This window comes from Pangasianodon hypophthalmus, chromosome 12, assembly GCF_027358585.1.
Source record: "Pangasianodon hypophthalmus isolate fPanHyp1 chromosome 12, fPanHyp1.pri, whole genome shotgun sequence".
Classification (NCBI taxonomy): domain Eukaryota; kingdom Metazoa; phylum Chordata; class Actinopteri; order Siluriformes; family Pangasiidae; genus Pangasianodon; species Pangasianodon hypophthalmus.
Window position 1 is genome coordinate 12,882,032 of NC_069721.1, and position 22,842 is coordinate 12,904,873.

At 39.2% G+C, this 22,842-nt stretch overlaps 2 protein-coding genes across 3 annotated transcripts in view; one reads left to right on the forward strand and one right to left on the reverse strand.

Annotated features, from left to right (window-relative positions):
• Positions 1-4,810: 4,810 nt before the first annotated feature.
• Positions 4,811-8,700, reverse strand: trub1 (TruB pseudouridine (psi) synthase family member 1). The gene is made up of 8 exons (XM_026914732.3): positions 8,522-8,700; positions 8,273-8,371; positions 8,134-8,189; positions 7,937-8,018; positions 7,783-7,855; positions 6,779-6,918; positions 5,679-5,735; positions 4,811-5,544 (listed from the first exon to the last, which is right to left on the reverse strand). The coding sequence occupies exons 1-8, from the start codon at positions 8,646-8,648 to the stop codon at positions 5,270-5,272; spliced, it is 909 nt and encodes a 302-aa protein (XP_026770533.1). The 5' UTR covers positions 8,649-8,700; the 3' UTR covers positions 4,811-5,269.
• A 1,040-nt stretch (positions 8,701-9,740) lies between these two features.
• Positions 9,741-22,842, forward strand: part of ablim1b (actin binding LIM protein 1b) — a 62,952-nt gene continuing 49,850 nt past the window's right edge. The window contains exons 1-2 of one of the 2 annotated variants that reach the window (XR_008303093.1): positions 9,741-9,964; positions 13,552-13,813. The gene's annotated coding sequence lies outside the window, so the exon portion shown is untranslated. The remainder of the gene's footprint in view (positions 9,965-13,551; positions 13,814-22,842) is intronic. The other variant, XR_008303089.1, reaches the window with a different exon arrangement.

The window sequence follows — 22,842 nt, forward strand, 5'->3', positions numbered from 1 at the left end:
CTGCGCATGCGCAGTATGTGTCGGCACGTATTTAAAGAGACAGTGCTGATAAGCCTGACTACACTGTTCATTGCAGCACTTGTAGAATTAGTAAGCTGGGTTGATAATAATAATAATAATAATAATATATTATGGGGGGGTACAGTGGCTTAGTGGTCAGCACTGTTGCTTTGTACCTCCGGGGCTGTGGGCTCGAATCCCGCCTCCACCTTGTGTATGCTGAGTTTGCATGTTCTCACCGTGCTTCAGGGGCTTCCTCCGGGTACTCTGGTTTCCTCCCCCTAGTCCAAAGACATGCGTTATGCATCTCCAAATTGTCCATAGTGTGTGTGTGTGTGTGCCCTGCAATGAGCACCCTGTCCAGAGTGTTGCCCACCTTGTGCCTTGAGTCCCCTGGGAAAGGCTCCAGGCTACCCGGTGACCCTGCATAGGATAAGTGGTACAGAAAATGGATGGGTGTGTTTGTGTGTGCAGTTGTGCCCTGAGATGTGTTGGCACCCAGTCCACGGTTTCCCCAGGCTTGTGCCCCGAGCTCCCTGTGATAGGCTCCAGGCTCCCTTGTGTAGGATAAGCCGTACAGAAAATGAATGGAATAATAAACATTTTGTGACTCTATATCACTGAAGTTAAATCGGATCCCTTATTTCACAGGATTACCTTATTCATTATTAACTGTTTGCTTACAGCAGATACGTAAGTGCACATTTTCATACCCATTGAACAGTGACTCTCAAAGTGGGGTACAGGGTCTCTCAGGGGTCCATGAGATATAGCCAGGGGGTACTCAGTTTTTTAAATTTACTTACAGTGGTGTAAATTGCAAGTTTTAAAATACAGTGCCTTGCATAACTATTCATCCCCTTGAACTTTCCCACATTTTGTAATGTTACAACCTGGAACTGAAATGGATTTAATTTGGATTATATGTCATGAATCTACACAAAATAACCCTTAAGCATCCTCACAATGATGCATGGTGTCGGTAGCATCATGTTAAGACTACCGCTTGCTTGCTTGCTTCTCAGACTAATGCACTCCTTACCCATTCACTGACTTTTAGTGGACAGACTCCTCTCAGCAGAGTTGTGGTGAGTGCCATATTCTTTCCTTTTTTTTTAATGGTTCACCCTGATATGTTTGGGCTTTTTTTTAATAAGCAAACTCTTGAACTTTGTTCTGGATTTGTTTTAATAGCTCCTTGGTTTTCATGATACTGTTTATTTGGATATGTTCTCTAACAAAGTCTGGGGTATTTATATTCAGATCACGTGACACTTTAATTGCACTCAAGAGGACTCCTTTCAACTAATTATGTGATCTCTAATGGCAAATAGTTGCATTAGAGATAATTTAGGAGTTTCACAGCAATGGGGGTGAATGCTTATGCAATCACAACTTAAATTTTTTTTTTTTTTTTGAAAATATGTTGATTTTCCTCCACTTTAAGTACAACGCACTTCAGATGAACATTTCCTTTTTTTTTAGCATCCATGGGGGTGTAAAATTTTGCACTCAAATGTAATTGTTGAACTTATCATTTACAAGCATCATCAAATTAATTATGAAGCCCTACGATTCAGTAGTGTTCAGTTTTTACATTCTCAACAGAGGCCTGTGAGAATGATCAAATTTAACCAGGTTTCAGCTGTCTTTGAGTAATAACACTCTTTGCTCTTTCTGCCTGTGCACCACCCACATTATAGGGCTAAGACCATAATTGCAACCACAATAAGGCATGACAACATCCACACACACAGAAGCATTTTTCCCCTGCTGCTTCTATGCCACTATGCTATTATTAGAACCATAGGCCTACAAGAGTGGCGTATGGTGCCGCCCCCCAGTGCTCAGATTATTTGGAATAAATATACAGCATGCATGTAATCAAATGAAGTACTGACAGTGAGATGTAGCAATAACCTGAACTGGACACTGGGGTAAAAGCATGTGGCAGGGGGGCCGTGAAGGTTCTGTTAGAATTTAGTCACATATAAAGAAGAGCACTCTACACCCATGCATTACGTGTAATTCGGCATTTAATGTCATTCATTTTATCATAACACAATTCGAGCACATAGATGGGAATGAACTATACTCCAGGTACTGAGGCATTAAAATATGTTTTCTCAAAAGTAATAAAACAAAAACATTGTAAAAAGCTGCATGTGGTATTAAGAAGGATTCTTTTGAGAAATGCTTAGGTGTACTTTTTAATAACCTTAACTAAATAGTTTGGAATTTTATTAGACTTTTCTCCTGTTTATTATTTCTGTATCATGGTAGAAATGCCCATAGCACTTAACTTTATACTGTCTGTAATACTATATGAATGTATATAGTACACTGTATGTATATAATGCTATATGTGTCACTTTAAGTCTTGCACCCATTTTATTATACATTCTCTCTTTCCTAATCTTTTCTTTTAGGTTAGTTAATTTAATTATCTGTCTGTATTTCTCTGTAAAGTAGTAAATAGTCCAGTGTTTTCTCTCTATATGTTAGTATGCTCCATGTGGACCCACCAACAGGCCTGAAATTTTAAACATGACCACAGCTCAAGAACGTTTTCTCTGAGCCCAACCCAAAGCAACTCGGCCCAAAGGTTTGAATCCGAATCCAAGCATCTGACAAATTTCTGTCCAACCCCAAGTCATACTCGACCACCAATACTGCTTCAACTAGTGTATCCATTCTCTCACATGTGAGGGATATTAGCATGCCAGGTTTTAAGCCAATAAATGTAGGGAGAACTAGAATGCAAGGAAATGCAGAACAAATGTGGATTAACGCTGCCCAAACCATAGATTAATACAATTTACATTCATTTGGCTAATGCTGTTATCCAACGTAGAATTGAATTGGAATACAAGCAAAGCACATAGATGAGTAGTTGAGGGTGTTGCTCAAGAGTCCCATGTTTCAAACTTAGCTCAGAACCTTAAACACTGAGCTAACACAGTCCCAATAGTTTGGTACCATTGTGTTCAGACGGCTACCTTAAACTTAAACACTGTAACCTTCCAATGCTAGTGAATACTGCAGACCAATACTGTATGTAAATTTTTCCATATTGAACATTAACAGTGTTGTTCTGTCTTAGAGCAGTCACTGAGTTTCTTTTGTACAAGCTGAAACTTGTTTTCAGATTTCACAGTAATCCCAACTACAGTATATGTAGTTTGCATTGACCCCTGGTCCCCTGAAGGTCACCTTTTCTCTGCTCTGACCCCCTGACCAACAAAGCACTGTGTTAAAGAGCCAGTGCTGGAACTAGAGCTTTGTGTTCATAATGAGTTATCAAGTGCTTTTTGATAGTGAATGTTTCCATCTCTCAGTTTCAGATTGAGATTACAGAGGCAGTACTGGTCTCTACTGATGTGTCACTGTTTGTCAGACAGATCAATCAGTGATATAATTAAGAACATAGGCAAGATCACTGCTTTCCTGTGATAGTACAGGAAGATGAAAATCTCTCAACATTTGTCAGAGATTGCATGAATAAAGAAAGTGCAGCTCAGTACTGCCACCAGGTGGCAAACCTAACCTGACTTTCCTCGCTCAAGACTTGTTGACTCACCTGAAAGCCTTTTAACACCAATTGCCATAGCAGCAATAATACCAATTGCTTCATAAACAAAATCTGGCCAGTTATTTTAAACACTACAGCATCCTGTTGGTCAGTTTAGCTGGTAATCAGTTTGACCCTATATTCAGGGCTGATGCCATTTTAGCCCAAATTACATTAATGCTTTTAATTAATAACTTTTATTTGTTGCTTTCTATTCAAGAGGTACTAGTTTGCATCCTGATGGTAGACCAATGATAGAAACAGACAGATGTTTATTTTTTAATAGCTATAACATGAAGCAATGAATTGGGCCAAATGAATTAGATAATTTAAATAATTTGACTTCCTACCAAAACATACACACAAGCCAATATCAGAACTTGGCCAATATAAAGATGTCACCAATAACAGTATTGATTTTAAGAAGCTAGCCAAAAATACTAGCATATCATTTTAAATGGCTAATCATTCTATACGGCTGAATTATATAGATATTAGTTTTGTTAATTAGGTATTTAATGAAATGCAGAAAATTACTAGGTCTTAAAATACTAAAACAAATCCTTAAAAAAGTACAAGTAATGGAAAATTAAAGCCTGTGTCTTTTGTTGATTACGTTGTACATTTATCTTTTTCGAAACAGATCATTTAAAGCTTAAGTTCTAACAATTCCTTTGTGTTTCATACCTGAATAGTGCAGCTGTGAAGTGAATAAACCTACCTATTCACACTCCCTAGTGTGCTATGTGTATTTCTGGCTGTTGTTTGAAGTAGTGTCTCATTTAAAAATGTGTTTCTCTCATACAGCATTTAACACAATAATAAAAGACACTATTGTTTCATTATTGGCTTTATTTCTGCTGATGCCAACAAGTCTGTAGAACTTAAACATCAGTCGATCATATCAGTTAAACAATACATCAGCCTGGCCCTACTACAAATCCCCAACTGACAAATAAAACAATAAGCCTGAATTTCCCTTTAGCTCAACATTTCAGCTGGCGGTTCATTAACAGCAGAATTCTCACATTACTATGATTCAGTTGCTTATGACTGCAGATGTCAGTGTTGAAATGGTATTTTTGTGGTCTATGTTCCACTTCTGTTTTATATCAAAACAAAATGCAGTTCTTTCCCCAAGTACTTTCTTTTATTTTATAATTTAAAACATTTACCATCTGGGCCAGCTTCTAATTACCAATGAGGTTCAGCTTAAAGGTCACCACCTCTGTAGCTGACTTTGTTTTTTTTTTTTTTTTTAAGGAGCGGGGAAAAACACTGCAAGTATGTCGATTTCTCTCTTACACCATAACAACCACAAAAAGCTGCCAAATGGCACATGGCCATAAAAGTATCAGAGCAGTTTAGACTCGCCACAAATTGCCTGAGGTTCAAGAAAAACAAGTATCAGTGCCTTTGGAACATGCGGTGGATGAGGATGGCAGCCAACAGAACATTGTTATAAAACAATTCCACCATAAGGAAGTCTTGTGCAACTCAGAAGGGCTTTTTGATGCGGTGAAGCTGATTCTCTCCATTACTCACTGAATAATTACATGACAACCTTTTTGTTGCCATTTGTCACGAACTAAATAAAGCATGTAACAAAGAATTCACAAATCAACAGAAATGTACATAAATGTTCAGAACTAGTGCTCTGAGCACTTTTCTTTCAGACTTTCACCAACAAAGTACTCTTTAATCACTGCTGTCTTTATGGTCTTCACCAACATTATCAGGTCTGCTGTGATGGAGATCTTTAGCAGCGCATTCCAAGCCGAGCTGGGAGGCCGCGTCCTGCTTTTTGCTTTTTTTGCTCGTGTTGTGCACAGCTGCAGGCTTTGAGCAGGGCTGTAATACCTCAGAAATGTCGTGGAAGGTCCAGCGCTCCTCCCTTAACACATGTTCTTGTAGAGTGAACTGCCCCTGCTTCGTCCGGGTCAGCTCCCGCACATGAGCACACGAGGACAGCGCTGCAGAGGGAAAACACCCACACACAGATACATACACACACCCCTCAGACCCAGAATGATAAAACTTTGTAAATGTAATATGATGGTCTAAATATGAATATGAATGTTGACTATGGACAGTTTCAGCTATTTACCTTTTCCCAGATCATCCACCAGGCTTCTGACATAAAAGCCTCCACCACACTCAACATCTGTTAACATGACAAGCACAATAACACTGTTACATACTATTACATACTTCTAGTGACTGAATAATCTCAGCTATTACTCATACACACATACACTCATGCAGTTATCCAATCAGCCAATCAGGCGGCAGCAGTGCAATGCATACAGTCAAGCAGATACAGGTCAAGAGCTTCAGTTAATGTTCACATTAAACATTAGAATGGGGAAAAATGTGATCTCAGTGACTGTGATCGTGGCATGGCTGTGGTGCCAGACGGGCTGGTTTGAGTATTTCAGAAACTGCTGGGATTTTAACACACAACAGTGTGTGCACAGAGTGGTGCAAAAAACAAAAAACATCCAGTGAGCTGCAGTTCTGCGGACAGAAATGCCTCGTAGATGAGAGAGGTCAGAGGAGTTTTTCAGTGAGCCTGTTCCCACTGTTGCCTCAGATTCCTGTTCTTGGCTGACCGGATTGGAAGCCAAATTAGTCTGCTGTTGTCTCAGCCCACTAAGATTTTTTCCACATTCTGATGTTTCATTTGAACATTAATAGGAAAACCTGTAGCACTGCACATGTAGTTATCCAATCAGCCAATCAGGTGGCAGCAGTGCAATGCATACAATCATGCAGATACACATCAAGAGTTTCAGTTAAAGTGGCTGGTGAGCATTCACATTACGTTTATGTGAAAATACTTTATGTGCCTGTTTATATGTCTCCATAATCTATATCACATTAAAACGATTAATATAATGGCTGATATCCAAGTTCAATGTATTGTTCTGGTTAACTGCAAACAAGATTCTTCAAACACTCAAGAAACATGGAATGACAGAACAAAATCTTGGTTTAACAACTACTTGAGACTGAGATGGTCTAGAAAAACACTTATATTCAAACCATATTCATATTTTTTAACACATACAACTTTACAAGAAGACAGTACTAATGTGCCAAGAAATACAATAAATATGTAAATAGAATTAAAAATTTAACAAAAATATTTCCTCCATTTATCATTATTGATAACTGGAGCAAATGACTGAAGTCCACACTACTAACCCAAAGTGAAAAGTGGGGGATTAAAGTCTTGTAATGAGAGGCTGTATACTGTAACTGCACGTGCAGGCTTAGCTTCCACTTCATGACCTTCCTTCAGCAAGGTAGAAAGGCGCTTGCCATCTTTTTTCAGTGCTGAGTACCTACATGTTCAAATGTAAAATACTGACATGAATACAGATTTCCTGTCTAACATGAAAAAAGCAAATTTGTAAAATACAGCATTTTCATGTCAATCTAAAATCTCAAAAGACCTTGAAATGATAATGTTCTGTCTTTTTTTGGCAAAAAAAAGTCTTTCCATATATAAAGTTTCCAGAGAACCAGTTTACAAATGGGTGACAAATTAAAGGAAAAAACAGTGTCTTTTATACTGTGGAATCAGTTTGCTGAAATGATTTCAGTCCACTTGTTCCCTCAGAAGGAAGGATCACTGCAAATGAACACAGAATTATTCTGACTGATCACCTTTATGCTGGGACGAAACATTTCCGTACTGATGGGAGTGTTTTCTTCTAGGATGAAAGTGTCCCCATTCACAGGGCATGAGGACTCACTGAATGGTTTGATGAGGATCAAAATGATGTAAAACATTTGTTATGGCCTTCTCCAGATCTTAACCCATTTACATATGTATGGGAGATTTTGGACTGCTCTCGCCATCATCAAAACTACAAAGTGAGGGAATATCTTTTGGAAGAATCCCTCAGTACAGTTCCACAGACTTGCAGAATCTATGCCAAGGTGCACTGAAGAAGGTCTAATACACAAATGTAGTTTCTTTTCATTTGCCACCCATATTATATATAAAATATAATTTATAGAACTTGATTATGAATTTGTAAATCATAAAATTATGATTTCACTATTGCATATATATATATATGATTATTTCTGACAGGAGAACAACTTCACACGTGACGTTTATTAGCGTTGTATCATCAAAAAGTCATACATGGTGCAAAGCATCAGAAGGATAAAGACATCAGAATGAACTGAAGACTCACAGAGGGGGCACCTGCATGATTTCACCAGTGAACTGCATCAGCTTCTCTTCAAAAGCCTCTCTTGTTATGTGATCTTTAGTTTAAAAAAAAAATGCACATGATGTCTGGATATCATGCTTGCTTCTACAGTTAAAATATTTAGAATACAACATACCATAGCTTTTCTCCTGAACAACACTTCCTGTAGCATCAAAGGTGTCGGTTGCTTTGCCCAGCTCTCCTACAGCTGTGTATTTCTTTGGAAAGTTGTGGAGAACAAATCAAACACTACAGCATCACTGAACCTGCATCTTGATCCAAAACAAATACTCAGACATACACTGCTGTAAAGAGGAAAACCCTCTGGTCTACCTTTGATCCAGCAAGCATGGAGGTGAGCATCTTGGTCCCTTCACCAATCCCAACCACTGCAAGACAGTCACATTTGGTTTAATATCATGCCATTTGCTCATGATGTGTGTGTGCATTGTGTGATTTTGCTGTGCTGTACCCAGAACACCAGAAGCAGCACTGTCCAGGGTCCCACCATGGCCCAGTTTGATAGCCTGCTTCTTCCTTTTTCGAGGGTTTGGTTTATCTACACCAGCCTCTGAGGAGAGAATACACTTACAGCATTAACATCATCTAATCTCATAACCTATTCCCTTCAGCTACATCACCTTACATGTATTTTCAAAATACAGCCTGTTAGTTAAACACATAGGAACTGCTCTGTGGGTAAGTAGTGAACCCTGCCTACCTTTTAACAGCATTTGCTTCAGCGTGTTTAACACGTCTGCAGACGTCGGCCCCGTTTTCTTATATATGGCGAATATGCCATTTAACGACTGTAACTTTGTTAAATTAACGTTGTTTACTGCAGCCATGCCGTTCGCAGTCACTCCTCCTGCCTATCAGGCGCACGAAGATGACGTCAGCAAACACCTCACGCTCTGGTATATGTAGTTTTTTCCAGTGAGAGGCGAACACGTGCCTTATTGATGATCAGAAATGTATAAGCACAGAAAATAATTTGTCCAATAAACAAACAAACAAATAAATAAATAATATTATGAACAATTAGAATAAATGAAGAATAAATAATATTATGAACATTAGGCAAATACTGTATTTACCACACAGATCTATCTATCTATCTATCTATCTATCTATCTATCTATCTATCTATCTATCTGTCTGTCAATCAATCAGTCTATCTATCTATCTATCTATCTATCTATCTATCTGTCTGTCTGTCTGTCTATTCGTATATTTGTTTTTTATTTGTTCGTTACTTTCTTCCTTCTTTCAAACAAACATACAAAGGAATTTATTTATTTATCCATTTGTTTGTTTGTTTACTTGCTTGTTTGTTTGTTATTGAAGCCGCAAAAGTTTTTTTCATTCTCAAACTTGTCTCTCACAGAACAACTGCAACTATCATATCAGCTATTTTTCTATGATTATTAAACCAGAAGATGGATTTAACATTAGGTCTAATTACATCCATAATGACATCCTCTGCTGAATATCTCTCTCTCACACACACACACACACACACACACACACACACACACACACACACACACACACACACACACACAAACTGTACGGTGTTTTATAAAGAGGCTGGTTGTAGGTAAGTGATCAGACCATGTGGGGGCGCTGTTTACCCGCTTTGATAAGTTGCCTATAGCTCTTACAGAATCATGCTGGAATACCATAATAGCACAAATCTCTCCAGCTGCAGGAGTTTTACATGCTGAATACACTGGAGTATATTTATTCATGATTTATTTATGAAGATTTAACTCTGTTTGAGTAAGCTAGGGTGAAAACCTGCCTACAGAGGAAAGAGCACGAAATGCAGTATCTGAGTGCATGATAAATGGATGTTTATAGAACTGATCTGAAAGCGCGCGCGCACACACACACACACACGCACACACACACACACACAGAGGAGAGAGTCCCGCCCACAGGGAAACCCGTGCAGTGTGTGCTGCTCTTATTCCCTTTGCTGATGTGTAGTGAGCGCGGAGTGTGTACTAACCCACGCCGCTGTGTGTGTGTGTGTGTGTGTGTGTATGGATCCGGACAGCTCGCATACAGTATGCTCGTATGAAATCAGTAGGCTACTGAAGGCTACTTCTATAAAGGTGGAAATTCCCTGCTCTGCTCCCCAGCGCCATGTCAGCTAGAGGTAAGGGCTTTTGTGTTACTTTTCAAGCCAGCTGTTTCATATGGCTTAAATACATCTGTGTGCTGTCAGCTGATTTCACATTAATCACTTGGCTCATTTAGTCAGGAACTGTTTTCAGTATCAGCTTGACATTCTGATAGACTGATATATCACCTGTCATGTTAAAAAAAGCCTAGTTTTTCTTTCATTCCTGTCTTTGTAAAGAGATATGGACAGAGCTGGAACTATCTCACTGTGGATGGAACAAAGTTGCATTTATATAAATGTGATTTTTTTTTTTTCAATGAAGCATGAAAGTTGGGAAATGCTTCGAAGTCAAACTTGGGGTTTTACTTGGGGTGGCAAGGCTTATGTCAAGGATGGCATCCCTGTGGCCACACCCCCTTACATCTATTATCACCAGCAGCTCAGATTCATTCATTCAGTCAGTCATTCATTCATCTTTAGTAAGTGCTTCATTCTGGTCAGAGCTGCAGTGGATCTGGACCTTATCCTAGGAACAATGGTCATTACGTGGGAATACACCATGGATGGGCACCATTTCAGAGCACCATGCAACACACACCCACACACAGACACACACACACTCACTCGCACTTAGAGAAAATTAAGAGTCACCAATCCACCTGCATGCTTTTAGGAGGTAGGAGGAAATTGGAGAACCCACAGAAACACCACACAGACATGGGGAGAACTAGGAAAATTCCTCACAGACAGTAAACCAAGTCAAGATCGAACCGTAAGGAGGCATTGACATCTAGCGTACCTAAGTGCTGCCCTGCTCTGGTTTAGCAGTTTCTTTATCCAGAGTACACTATATGGCCCAAAGCATGTGGACACCTGACCATCACACCCAGATGTACCCATTCCAAAACCATGGGCATTGACACAGATTCCGTCCCTCTTTGCTGTTATAATAACCGCCACTCTTCTGGGAAGGCTTTCCACTAGATTTTAGAGCATGGCTGTGGGGATTAGTCCATTCCGCCACAAGAGCATTAGTGAGGTCAGGCACTGATGTCAGGTGAGGACGCCTGGGGTTCAGTGGTCGTTCCAGTTCATCCCAAAAGTGTTCAGTGAGCTGGGTCAGGGCTTGGGCCATTTGGGTTCTTCCAAATTAAGCCATGTCTTTATGGACCTCGCTTTGTGCACTGTCATACTGGGACAGGTTGGACCTTTTAGTTCCGGTGAAGGGAAATCTTAATGCTGCAGCATACAAAGACATTACAGACAATTGTGTGTTTCCAACTCTGTGTCCAACTCTGTGTTTCAGGAAGGCCCACATATGGGTGTGATGGTCAGGTGTCCACAAACTTTTGGCCTAAAACAAACATGCTATACGTTCCTGCTTCCTGACAGGTGTCTAATCTGGTGTAAGTGTGATACAAAGGTCCAGAGTGTCTTTCTGGCTTGTCACTGGAAGGTTATGACTGATATATGACAGATCATGTCTCATTTCCAGCCACTTTTATAGTTATGCCCATATGTGCTACATTGCTGTCTTGGTTTTCTGCATGATTGTGGCCCTGCACAGCTCATAATTACTAGGTTTCAACACTAGACACAAAAGCTTCAGTGTGGATATTGTTAAATTGTATAGAAGAGCATTCCATAAATACCCAGAGAATGCCCTGAGAGAAAGAGTCCCCATCTGCACCAAACCGAGGATGCCACTGAAATGGGGAACAGTGAAGGAAGAAGAGGTGACTGCCAGCATGGAACTTGTCTAAATATAGTATGATCTGAAAGGCACTATTTTTCCAATATGTTGCTTTATTGACTTTCATCTATCTTTTCTTATACCATTTTATTTATTTATGAGTTACTTTATGCAAAGATCTTGCTCCACTGTTCACATTCTTGTTTCACAGTTATCAGTCAGAAAGCTGTAAGATGTGTTTGCCACGTATAATCTTAACATTCATGTGAAAAACTGTCAAACAGGGTTAGGTGTTGAATCATTGTTTTCTTTAACTGACCATACTGCATGCCTGTGACATGCTCATATTAATATACACAGTATGAGAGACTTCACTGTGGTCATAGAACTGAGCTTTGGCTTGAAGAATGTTTAATTTCAGGAGAGTCTAATTTCTCTCTGAAATGTTTAGTTTGGACAAAGCCCCAGTTACATACATCCCTCTGTGGTGTTTGCAAGTACTTTTCCGAGTTTTTCTCCCAGTGCCCCAGATTTTTTGGTTACAGAAAGTCAAGGGGTCACACATGGTTCCCTTTGGCCCTGTAACCTGTGTGCCCTGCATTCATCAGCAGCTCTTTACACACATCTAGTTAACTCCTAACCGTAATGCATCTGATAGAATATCAGAAAACCCACTGTGTCTGAACTACTGTCCTATTACCTATTAACTCCCTATTATCTAATGGAAAGGTGGGAATTATGGGTATTCTGTACCCTCTAGTATGCATCATTCGGACACTAAACCTAAGTGCATTGTGGGATTTCACGAGTGCACTGAATATTCTCTGCTTTGCTTTCAGGCATGATTACAAAGTGGCAAAACTTGAAATATAGTGAACTATATAGTGAAATTTTAGACAATAATACATACAAATCCTTTTTCTTAGCTACATTTTTGGACTTTACTGGACATTTATCTGATCACATATCATCTCTCTCTTTCTGCCACCCCCATCACCCTTATTTTCTTTCTGTCTCTCTTTCCCTCCCTCTGATCTTGGATTGGTGTCAACCCACAGGGAAACCCAGTTTAGGCTGTCAGATTCAATTAGTGTGAAGATCTGAAAAATAAACCTCCTCTAACAATATCCATAAAAGCCTTCAGAAGTCATTATTTTAGAGATTTAATCAGTGTACACATATTTTCCTGATTGTCTTGCTTTTTTTCCCGTTACCAAGTTTTCCTTATACGCTGTTTCTCAGAGCTATCATTGCCATATTAAGTAAAACAGCAACACTTCTCTGTTCGCAGTATTTACTGACTCTCCCTCACCTGTGTTTGACATGAACATAAAAATATAAAATGATTCATACTGATTCATACTGAGGTTAGTGAAATCAACGTTGCTGTTGTTTGAGCTTAATCAGGCTTGATCCAGCTAGGAAGTACCTCTTCCCATCTCTGTAGGCCTGAACCTACTGCATTCTTCTCACTGCAACAGAGCCGCACAAACAGAGATGAGGAAGAGAAGATCCAGTGAGGATCCTTAGCGGTACAGTGGCCTGAGCAATTGCTCTGTTGTTGAGCGCTAATGGCTATTCTCCTATTGGTTAGAGCAAAACTAGCTAATCATGGACTTATGTTAACTTTGGTATATGGAGGAGGGGAGATAGTTCTCTCTTCCTTGACTACCTGTCCTAAGACATTCCATGAATAGCAGCTAAAAGAGGTGAGGGACTTCGGGGTGGGAGGGAAGAGGTATGGGGTGACTGCCAGTACTATAACTATAATAAAATATAATAAATTAATAATATAACTATAATGAAATGTAAATCACACCATGGCATATTGATAATAAAGATGATGATGTATTAGAGTTTCACACTATTTATAGAGAAATAATTTCAGTAATTCATTCATCTTCATAACCCCCTTTATCTTGGTCAGGGTCACCTATCCTGGGAACACTGGGCAGGAAGGGATGGGAGACTCATTCACACCTAGGAGCAGTTTACCACAGCCAGTCCACCTACTTGCACGTCAGGAAAGCAGAGAACCCGGAGACAAGGAGAACATGCATAACTCCTCGCAGATAGTAACCTGAGCTCAGGATTGAACCGGGGACCTTGGAGGTGTGAGACAGCAGAAGCGACCTGCTGTGCAACCCAGTATTATAAAATGTCTGTCGTTAACTGCGCTGTATAGACAGGTAACCATTAAAGAAGAAATGCTGGCTTAAACACTTAAATTGTGAATTACTAAGAATTAGAAGATAAACAAAGGCTCTGAAAATGTACCCATGGAGAAGATATATGCCAGGTATATGCCAGTCAGGTAGACCTAGCTACATTTGTGCAAGAATTGGCAAACAGGAAATTGGGAGAAAATGGGGCAAAAATTAAAAAAAGAAAATTGATTGGTAATGTATGTCGTATGGTGACAAGTAAAAGAGCTTAGAAAATAAGACAAATGAGCAAATACTGAACTCACTCCTGCAAGTTTCCAGTGTTTTGCTTCCAGATTCCTGAATATTTAGTTCCTTTGTACAACATTTTTCACCTGTCAGCCGCTGTGTTACATACCTCAGTGTTCCTCCTTGTACTGTTCCAAGGTACTATGGAGATTCTGTTTGATATTTGATATACAGTGTGTGTGTGTGTGTGTGTGTGTGTGTGTGTGTGTGAGATTTTGGTGATAACCTCAGATTGGACCAGACTGCCAGACTCGACGATGTGACCTACTTCACACAATCAGACGCTGCTATAAATGTCACTGATGATTGAGCTCTGTAGCATGAAAGCCAGTGGGAAGGAAGAATGGGATTTTTCACGGGTATTTTAAAGAGCATATGCTCAAGTCATTTCACATTCTCTATCTATCTATCTATCATTTTTATACAGAGCGATGTCAGACAGTCACTTTGAAAGGTATCGGCACTTTGCTCTTCCATCTGATAGGTCATTTTTTAAAATATTATTTGTGGATAAACATATAAAGAAAACGTTTAGATAAGATATATTTCCTTCCATGTACACGCAGGTGTGTTGTGAGCACCACATAGAACACGTCATTTCGATTCTAGCTGAGCACACACTCCTGTGTTCCCGTTGGGCTGCTGATTTTGTGTTTCTGTGCTAAAAAACTGCTGTACCGACAAACACCCATCAGCATCAGGCTCCAGAGCTGCTTGCACGCTGAAAATAAATGCTCTGCTTCATTTCACAGTTTATCTCACAGGGTGTTATAATGGTTTGGGGCCACGTTCTCCAGTGCACTCTGGTGTTCAGTTTCCTTTCACTGATCGCACCACAGACAAGAATCTGCTTGAAGTCCTGCAGGGAAACGGCCATCTTAGTCATTGGCAGTCGGACAAATTTTGCTTCAATTATTTCCTCTGTTATTGTAGAATGGACTATATGCAAACCCATTGACCCGTTCATGTAACAAAGAGCCATTTTCTCCTGTACAGTGACCAAGAAGTAATCACAGACTCTAGAACCATTTGACCTTTAACTTTATGGCTTCCCTGTCTTACCTAGTCTGTCAGTTCATATTTATTGAGTTTAAAAAAACACTGCTCTTCCTGTTGGGAGTGTGGTGAGACAAAAAAAAAAAAACTCTCTCTCTCTCTCTCTCTCTCTCTCTCTCTCTCTCACACACGCACACTCACACGCACACAGTAAATCACAGTTGTGTGTATCTGTGTGTGTGTGTGTGTGTGTGAGAGAGAGAGAGAGAGAGAGAGAGAGAAAGAGAGAGAGAGGAACAACTAGATGTATGGTTTGGAATTTTCAGAACCTAAGATTTATTCTTTATTCAGGAATTTGTTCTTCTTGTTCTTTGGCATCAGAGTGCATGCCCTTCATTTCTCCTCGAGCCATCTCTATTCTTTTTTCTCATTGTTCTGAGAAGTACAGCTATAAAAACAAATATGAAAAAAATACAAAGCATGAAGGACACTGTACATCTACAGCTCAGCATAAATTTGACTGTTATCATTCTCTGTTCATAGCAGGGAGTCTGTGATGCCTTTCAGAGTTCAGGGTTTAAACAATATTACTGATCATGGAGGGTGGCTCAAAAAAGCATAGCATAGTCTTTATCCTCTCAGACGGGTATTCTCATTGTGCATGGACACTGGGTGAAAAGCAAAAATAAGCAGCAACTATTTTTTATTTAACATAAATGTTTCACGAAACAAACTAAACGTAGGCAAGGGAGTTTGCCAACCCCCTGTCTATAATTGGGTTGATCATTATTCCAGTAACATCACAATAAAACTCTTTCAGCAGCCTTGGAATGTTGTGTGTACACTGGCAAGACTCCATTCCAGGCAAATTAAAGCCAGATTTGGTTTAGAATGGCAAGACTTGTAATCTTAATTGTGGAGCATGCTGGGTAAAAACAGCAGTACTGCTATGGTGACTTCTTGATCGGAACTGGCGTACACAAGGTCACGACAGTATGGGGACTTAATTGCTGCTTCAAAAGCCTCCTGTCAGAGAAAGAGCTTGCAGTCACATTAATTACGCTTTAGTAAGGTGCAATTAAATTAATAACATCTTTAAAGACTGGGCTTCGGCAACAAAGACTGAATGGACTCACAGCTCTTCTGTTCAGGTCAGTGCCTTGTCTGTTTTATTTCTCCAGCACAGAGCTGTGGTCAGTCACCCTTCTGTTCTTTACTTGTGGGGATGTTGGATTTGTGTTGCCAAAAGTGCATGAACAATGGTTTGAGCTGTTTTAAAAGGCATGTTGGGCAGATATTGGTTTCATGGCTTTTTATAGCAAGAATTTAAAGACACTATTCGTAGTTTTTAAAAGCCCTGTGCTGCTTGGGAGGTGAATTGTAATATCATATAAAAAACATATAATATATATATATATATATATATATATATATATATATATATATATATATATATATATATATATAAACATATAATAAATATATATATATTATATATAGATATATATAATAGATATATATATATTTATTATATGTTTTTTATATGAAATATATATATATAAATTACTGTTCAGATGGTTGGGGTTCAAGCCCCAGCACCGACAAGCTGCCACTGTTGGGCCCTTGAGCATGGCACTTAACCCTCTCTGTATCATGGCTGACCCTGCGCTTCCTAACAAGCTGAGACATGCAAAGAAAAGAATTTCACTGTGCTGTAATGAATATGTGACAAAATAAAGGCTACTTCTAACTGAAAATATCTTTGAGATTACAACATGTATAAATGTTTCACGGTAAACATATGTACATTTCTCACAAAAAACATAATTCTACTAAATCATGTTTTTCTTTTAGTGGTGATTGGGTGATGTAAGAGAACAGTACATCAGATACCATTAAATGGTTAGCACAGAAAGCACAGGTTCAGCACAGGTGAATGGAGTCTGCAATAGGGCCTGGAGTTTCATTTGTGTGAAGCGTGTTGCGGATAGGCACGTGTCCTGGTCTTGGCTGCGGCACCAAACAGTGCTTACATAAGAGAGAGTGAGTTACAAAGAGGGTTGAACAGCACTGGGTCAAGGCAAAGAATCTGACTGTGCTCATGGGACAAGACCATTGCTGCTGGCTGACATCAATTTTAAAGCCTTTGTGGTTAAAGTGTTACTAACTCAGAGATATTCAAGCTCTTTCTCTCTCTCTCTCTCTCTCTCTCTCTCTCTAACACACACACACACACACACACACACACACACACTACTCATCCCTGCTGCTGACTGATTGCCTAATAGCTCACTTATAAAATCTGCCCTTAACTCAATACTGTTAAGCCTTTGGTTTAGGGAGTGTCTAGTGAAACTACATCATGAACATTTACCCTACATTCACAACAGCAAGTCACAAGTCATTCCTGTCGCTTGTAGTTTGTCTCTTGTGGGTGTGTAGTGAGCCGCTAATGTGGTCGCTTGTGGCCGCACACTGCTCAGTGTTCCAGTGAGAATCAGTAGTAGCTATTAAGCAACTAAAGCTAGTTAAACCTAGTTAAACACAGATACCGCACTAATCAGTGTGAAAATTGGTTGTTTGATTTACATGTTACATGCTAGGCTTCATACTAGTTTGTTGGCAGATTAGTGAAGCACGCTAACTGTATTAGCAACAGTCTCTGATACTTCGGTCCAAGCTTTATTTTTCTTCATAATGTCACTATACACATTTAATGAGAGGTCATATATGACAGGATAAGATGAAGTTAAGTTTTATTATTGTTGCATATCACATGGTAATGGGAACTAAATGCATGTAGGAGCTAAAGTTGTTAGTTTTGGTTGAATAAATTTCAGACCACACAAGTCATAGCTTTGGTCTGTGGAATCATTTGAGCTAAATCATTTGGATATTTCTCATTAAGTTGTCATACCTGTTTTACATAGAATTGAAAAATCTCAATTTAATTGCGGTCATTTTTTTCATTGGTGCTGGAGTCATGGCTCCATGGCGCGTATGTAGATAGATAATAAATGGTCCCTTTATCTCTTGCAAGGACGTATTGTTACATATATTTTTTCCCATATTTTTTCCACAGTGATGCCATACATTGCTAACCTTGCATTAAGCATTATATGCCTATTTGTGCCGTTTTGAGCTAGATCAGTCAGTACCATAACTACCATAACACGACTTGGCTGGATGTTGGTGCATCCTCCCTGAAGTGTCTCTCTTAAGGGTCATAAACTTTTCACATGAAGGTTATCTAACCAATAAACAAGTCTTTCTTGCTACCAGGCAAAGTTGCCAGCATATGTTATGGGTTATGGGACACAAGTCTAGTTTAACTTTATGAGAAACTTTATGTAGTGGTTTAACTTTCTGATTTGAACCAGGCTTACACAAAATGCATGAGAAAAAAAAAGTGGAAAAAATGACAACATTAAGAAAGAATTTGCTTGAGATTTTCTCAGCACTGAGGCAAAGCAGGGCTCCCGGTGAGTATTGGTGGGGCTGTTAGCTTAAGATTGCAGGCAGGATGTTTTGTTATTTTTCCTCTGGAGTGAAAGCAGTTTCTATTTGCTTGATAAGAATTAGGGAACTGTGTCCTAAACTGTGTATCGTGTGCTCATTCTCTCCCTTTTGTATGTGTGAAAATGCACTTACGCTGACCTCAGAACAGATGTGGTGCTCCGTCAGCCACTCTGCAATTCTTGATGAGCAAATTTTATCTGGTCCCTGATGTGCAAACACATTACATATGTGTAGGAAGTACACATCTGTGTTTGTGAGTGTGTTTTTGTTCTTCTGTGTGTAGGGAGTATAGACATGATATAGGAATCGCACCATTCAGGCCTCTCAGAGGAAGCAGACTGGGGAGAAAGGGAGTTAGTGCAGTGTACCTAAATGACGCAAGCTCCTTGCTCTAGATTTCTCAACATAGATGAATGTTCTCGCTGTCTCTCTCTCGCGCGCACTCTCTCTCTATGTGTCTGTCTCATTTTCTCTCTCATATTCCCTCGACTCATGGCCTTTTACCACGCAACATTCTTGTTGATTTAAATTCCATTAGGGATATTGAATTGGGTCATGTTTTCAGAAAAAAAAACATACACATGGAGATTTCAGATATTAGCCTTGGGATATAACCGTTTGGCAGTTTACAACATGGTGTGAAAAGTCTGAATTAAATATATTTTAATGTGCTTGTCATACAGAGCTTGCACAAAATGAGAGGCATCAAATGGTGCTGTGACTACGGGTGCATTATTCAATTAAACTTAAAGGTGCAGTTTGTAATTTTTAAAAGTGTTTCTAGACATATAATTATCACAAAAATTCAAAGATAGTTTAGAATTCTGTTATTCACAATATTGCCATGCAGTGGATATGAATATTTTGTTACAGGATTCTAATTACAATTTTCTGAGCCAGAAATAGCCTCAGTCCCAGCAAATCCAGAGGTGCTCAGTTGTCTCCTCTTTACAAGGCAATCTATGTGGAATGGGTAATTTTAACAGAAGGCGTTGATAGGGGGACAAATGAAAGTCTTATCTATGTTTTCATTTCAGTTTATAACCTGCTGCTTTAATCTGTGATCTAAATTCCTCTTTTTCTGTGGATTCACTTAATTGATGACCCTAAAATGCTGGAAAAGTACTCTTTTCAATATGATTCCATAACAAATATTATGGCATGAACAAGTGTGATTTTGATCGAAGCAGCAGCGCAGATCATGTATGTGAACTCAGGGCACAGCTTTACGCACATCTGCATACCATCACACAACAGAACCTTGGACAGAGTCGGAGCGGTTACTAAGAGGATGTAAGTATCTGATAAGTAGTGGGTATCAGCTAATATACAGAGCTTTGAAATTGGTATTGTATTCAAAATGAAAAAAGGATCTATGCATCCTTAACCATTGCTATCAAACACCACCAGGGGGCGTGTGCATTAATCAGTTGGAGATGTTGCTCCTGTCTGTCTTACACATATCTTAAGTCCGGATCAGACAGGATTAGAGATTGAAAGGGCCATCGCCTTTCACATCCTGTCTGATCCTGACTGAACAGTGAATTTACAGAAAGAGAAGAGAATTTCAGAAACAGGAGCAGGATTGAGACATTAAAAGCATCCTATAAAATCTTCTCTTGTAAAAGAGACACAGAAATAACACTTCAAGTGAATTAAGATCTGTTCCCCCTGGTGTGGAATTTTAGACACACTGCAATGAAATACTGACTGCATGTAATGTGTGGAGTTTGCAGTATGGATCATGTTATATAACAGTAATTTGCTCATCATCATGAAGCAGTGCGCTTTGGCTTGAAAAAATATCTGGATTCTGTTTCTGTAGATCCTTTATAGTGTGTCAGGCCCAGGTTGAACAGAAAAGGAGGACTGATGTGTGATGTATTGTTTCGGGAGCAGATAGTACACTCCATTGTGTGACAGGTGAACTAGGCTGCTTGCAAACAAAGCTCCTTCAGCTTTTCGTGTTTGTGCGCGTTGTAAACAATAAAGCAATGACCTGAAGAGACCAGAGTCATGTATGTGGTTATGAAAGAACAGGGTGGACCTGATGGCACAGTGGGAGTGCTATCCATCACAATACACAGTCAGAGTACATAAGAACAGTCTGAGGAGTACACTGCTGTGCTAGCTGCTTGATCGTGCTGACCTTGCAGAAATCGAAATTATAATTCATAGTGATTTCTCATCGGCATTGTGTTGGTGCTGGTTCCAGAGTCCAGGGCCTAATCTCAAACTGTTCCTCATTTTTCACTGCAAAAAAGCCGGTTATCTGCTTCAACACCATATTCTGCTAATCTGAAATGATAAAAAATGTTATCATTTGATTTTTTTTTTTTTTTTGTGCTAATGACAAAAAGTGATCAACTGAAAAAAAAAAACATACAGGATTTAAAATGATGCAGCATTAGATATTAAGTATTTCACCCTTAAATCAGTGGAAGAAACAATTACTTACTTACTTACTTACAATTATTTACTGGCACCTGCAACTAAATAAGTGTTACACTGCTCATCATAATTCCAACACAACCTTTTTTTTTAACCAACACACAAGACAAATAGCTAAAAGCAGTATAAACCCGTATCCGTTATCTCACATGTAATTATTGTCTATGATAGACAGTGTGCTCTGTGCTGTATATAGATGCTGTGGTTTGGTAAAATGTGTTCTCAAAGACAGGTAAAACTGCATGGGTGTTATTATTTTTACACCGTTCCTTAGGAAACTCCCACATATGGTTACGTAACAGTTCGGTTCTCACACTTGTGGACCAGTTCAAAAATAGGTTTGCTGGTTCTCTTGTGAGTGGAAAAGATGATGATTGGATGAGCCATATAATGCTGAATGCATCTAAAATTACAATCTATAAATGAGTTCTGGCTGCGTGTTTCATTGATCCCAGCACAGATCATATTTCATGTTTTCCTTTGTGACAACTGAGCATCCTGTTCCTATTTTAGTTCATGTCTTGTCACTGATTCCCAAGATAAAACACATGTTTTTAGGAGTCAGTGGCTTATGAATGTTAGCCTGGATGTAAAAAAAAAAAAAAAACTTGAATGAGGCAGAACCAATTAGTAAACTAAGTATTCATGGGTGCGGCTGTGTGTAAGCACAAGTTAGAGCATTCATCACCTCTCCTCTAAATAACTCGAATACTTTGTGTTTGTTTAACCTTGTGTGTCAGGGACTCTGAGGGTGGGGGTCAGTGGTACTGAATACTTTACAATGCTTGTGCACAGTGGTCAGTAGTTAAATGACTCAACATATCAAAATGTCAAGAGGACACAGGACTTGCTGTCCCCTCTACTGTGCATGGTATGCCAGTCATCTGTATTTTACTGCCCATCCAATGTGTGTGTGTGTGTGTGTGTGTGTGTGTGTGCGTGTGTGTGCGCGCACGCTTTCAGCAGTCATCGAGACCATTTAAAATGTATAGTAGTAATAAATAAATGTGGTCATCAATGCATCAAAAATGCATCAATGGTATGATCTCAAAGATGTTTTACCATTTACTATTCAGTTATTTCATAAATGTATTCAAAACTTTTATAAACTTTTACATTGTTTTTTTTGCTTGTGTATCTGCTTGTTAATGACAGTTAACAGGACCTTATGTTGTCCAGGGCAGTGATTCTACATAGTCTACATGGTCTCACCTTGTGAGCAGTCTGGGAAAAGGTTACCTGGATAATAGTCTATGATCAAGCAGCATTATGAGTCACACTATTTCCATGTCCTGCTGTAGGTCTGTACAGTTCATACCTATTAGCATAGCAGCAGTACAGTCTGTGATGCCAAAGTTATTATCACTCATATTAGAGATACACAGCAGTTGGGAGACCTTTAGAAAAACTCATAGGCATGTTTGTAAAACTGCAGCATCTTATCAATTTCAGGCTTGAAGACAGAGTCATGTAGTGAATAGCTAATCATGTTTCTGCAGTAAAAGTTTAGGGTTTAAAAAAAAACCTTCTGCTAACCTAAAACATTTGCCCGGGCTTATTTCCATACTGGATTTAGATTAGCAAAAGTTTTTCAACATATTTTTTTTCAGTCTGGCTTACATCAGGATAAAATTACCTTTTGTGTTGTCTTATATAATCCATCTGACATCATGCCCTCTGGCCTTTGTTTCCCAGAATCATTAGGTGTGTGTGTATGCCTTTGTTGAGTTGTTGTAAAGTCCTGTACCATTTCCTGTACTTGGTGGAACAGATATTACACAAATCCAGCTGAGAAGACC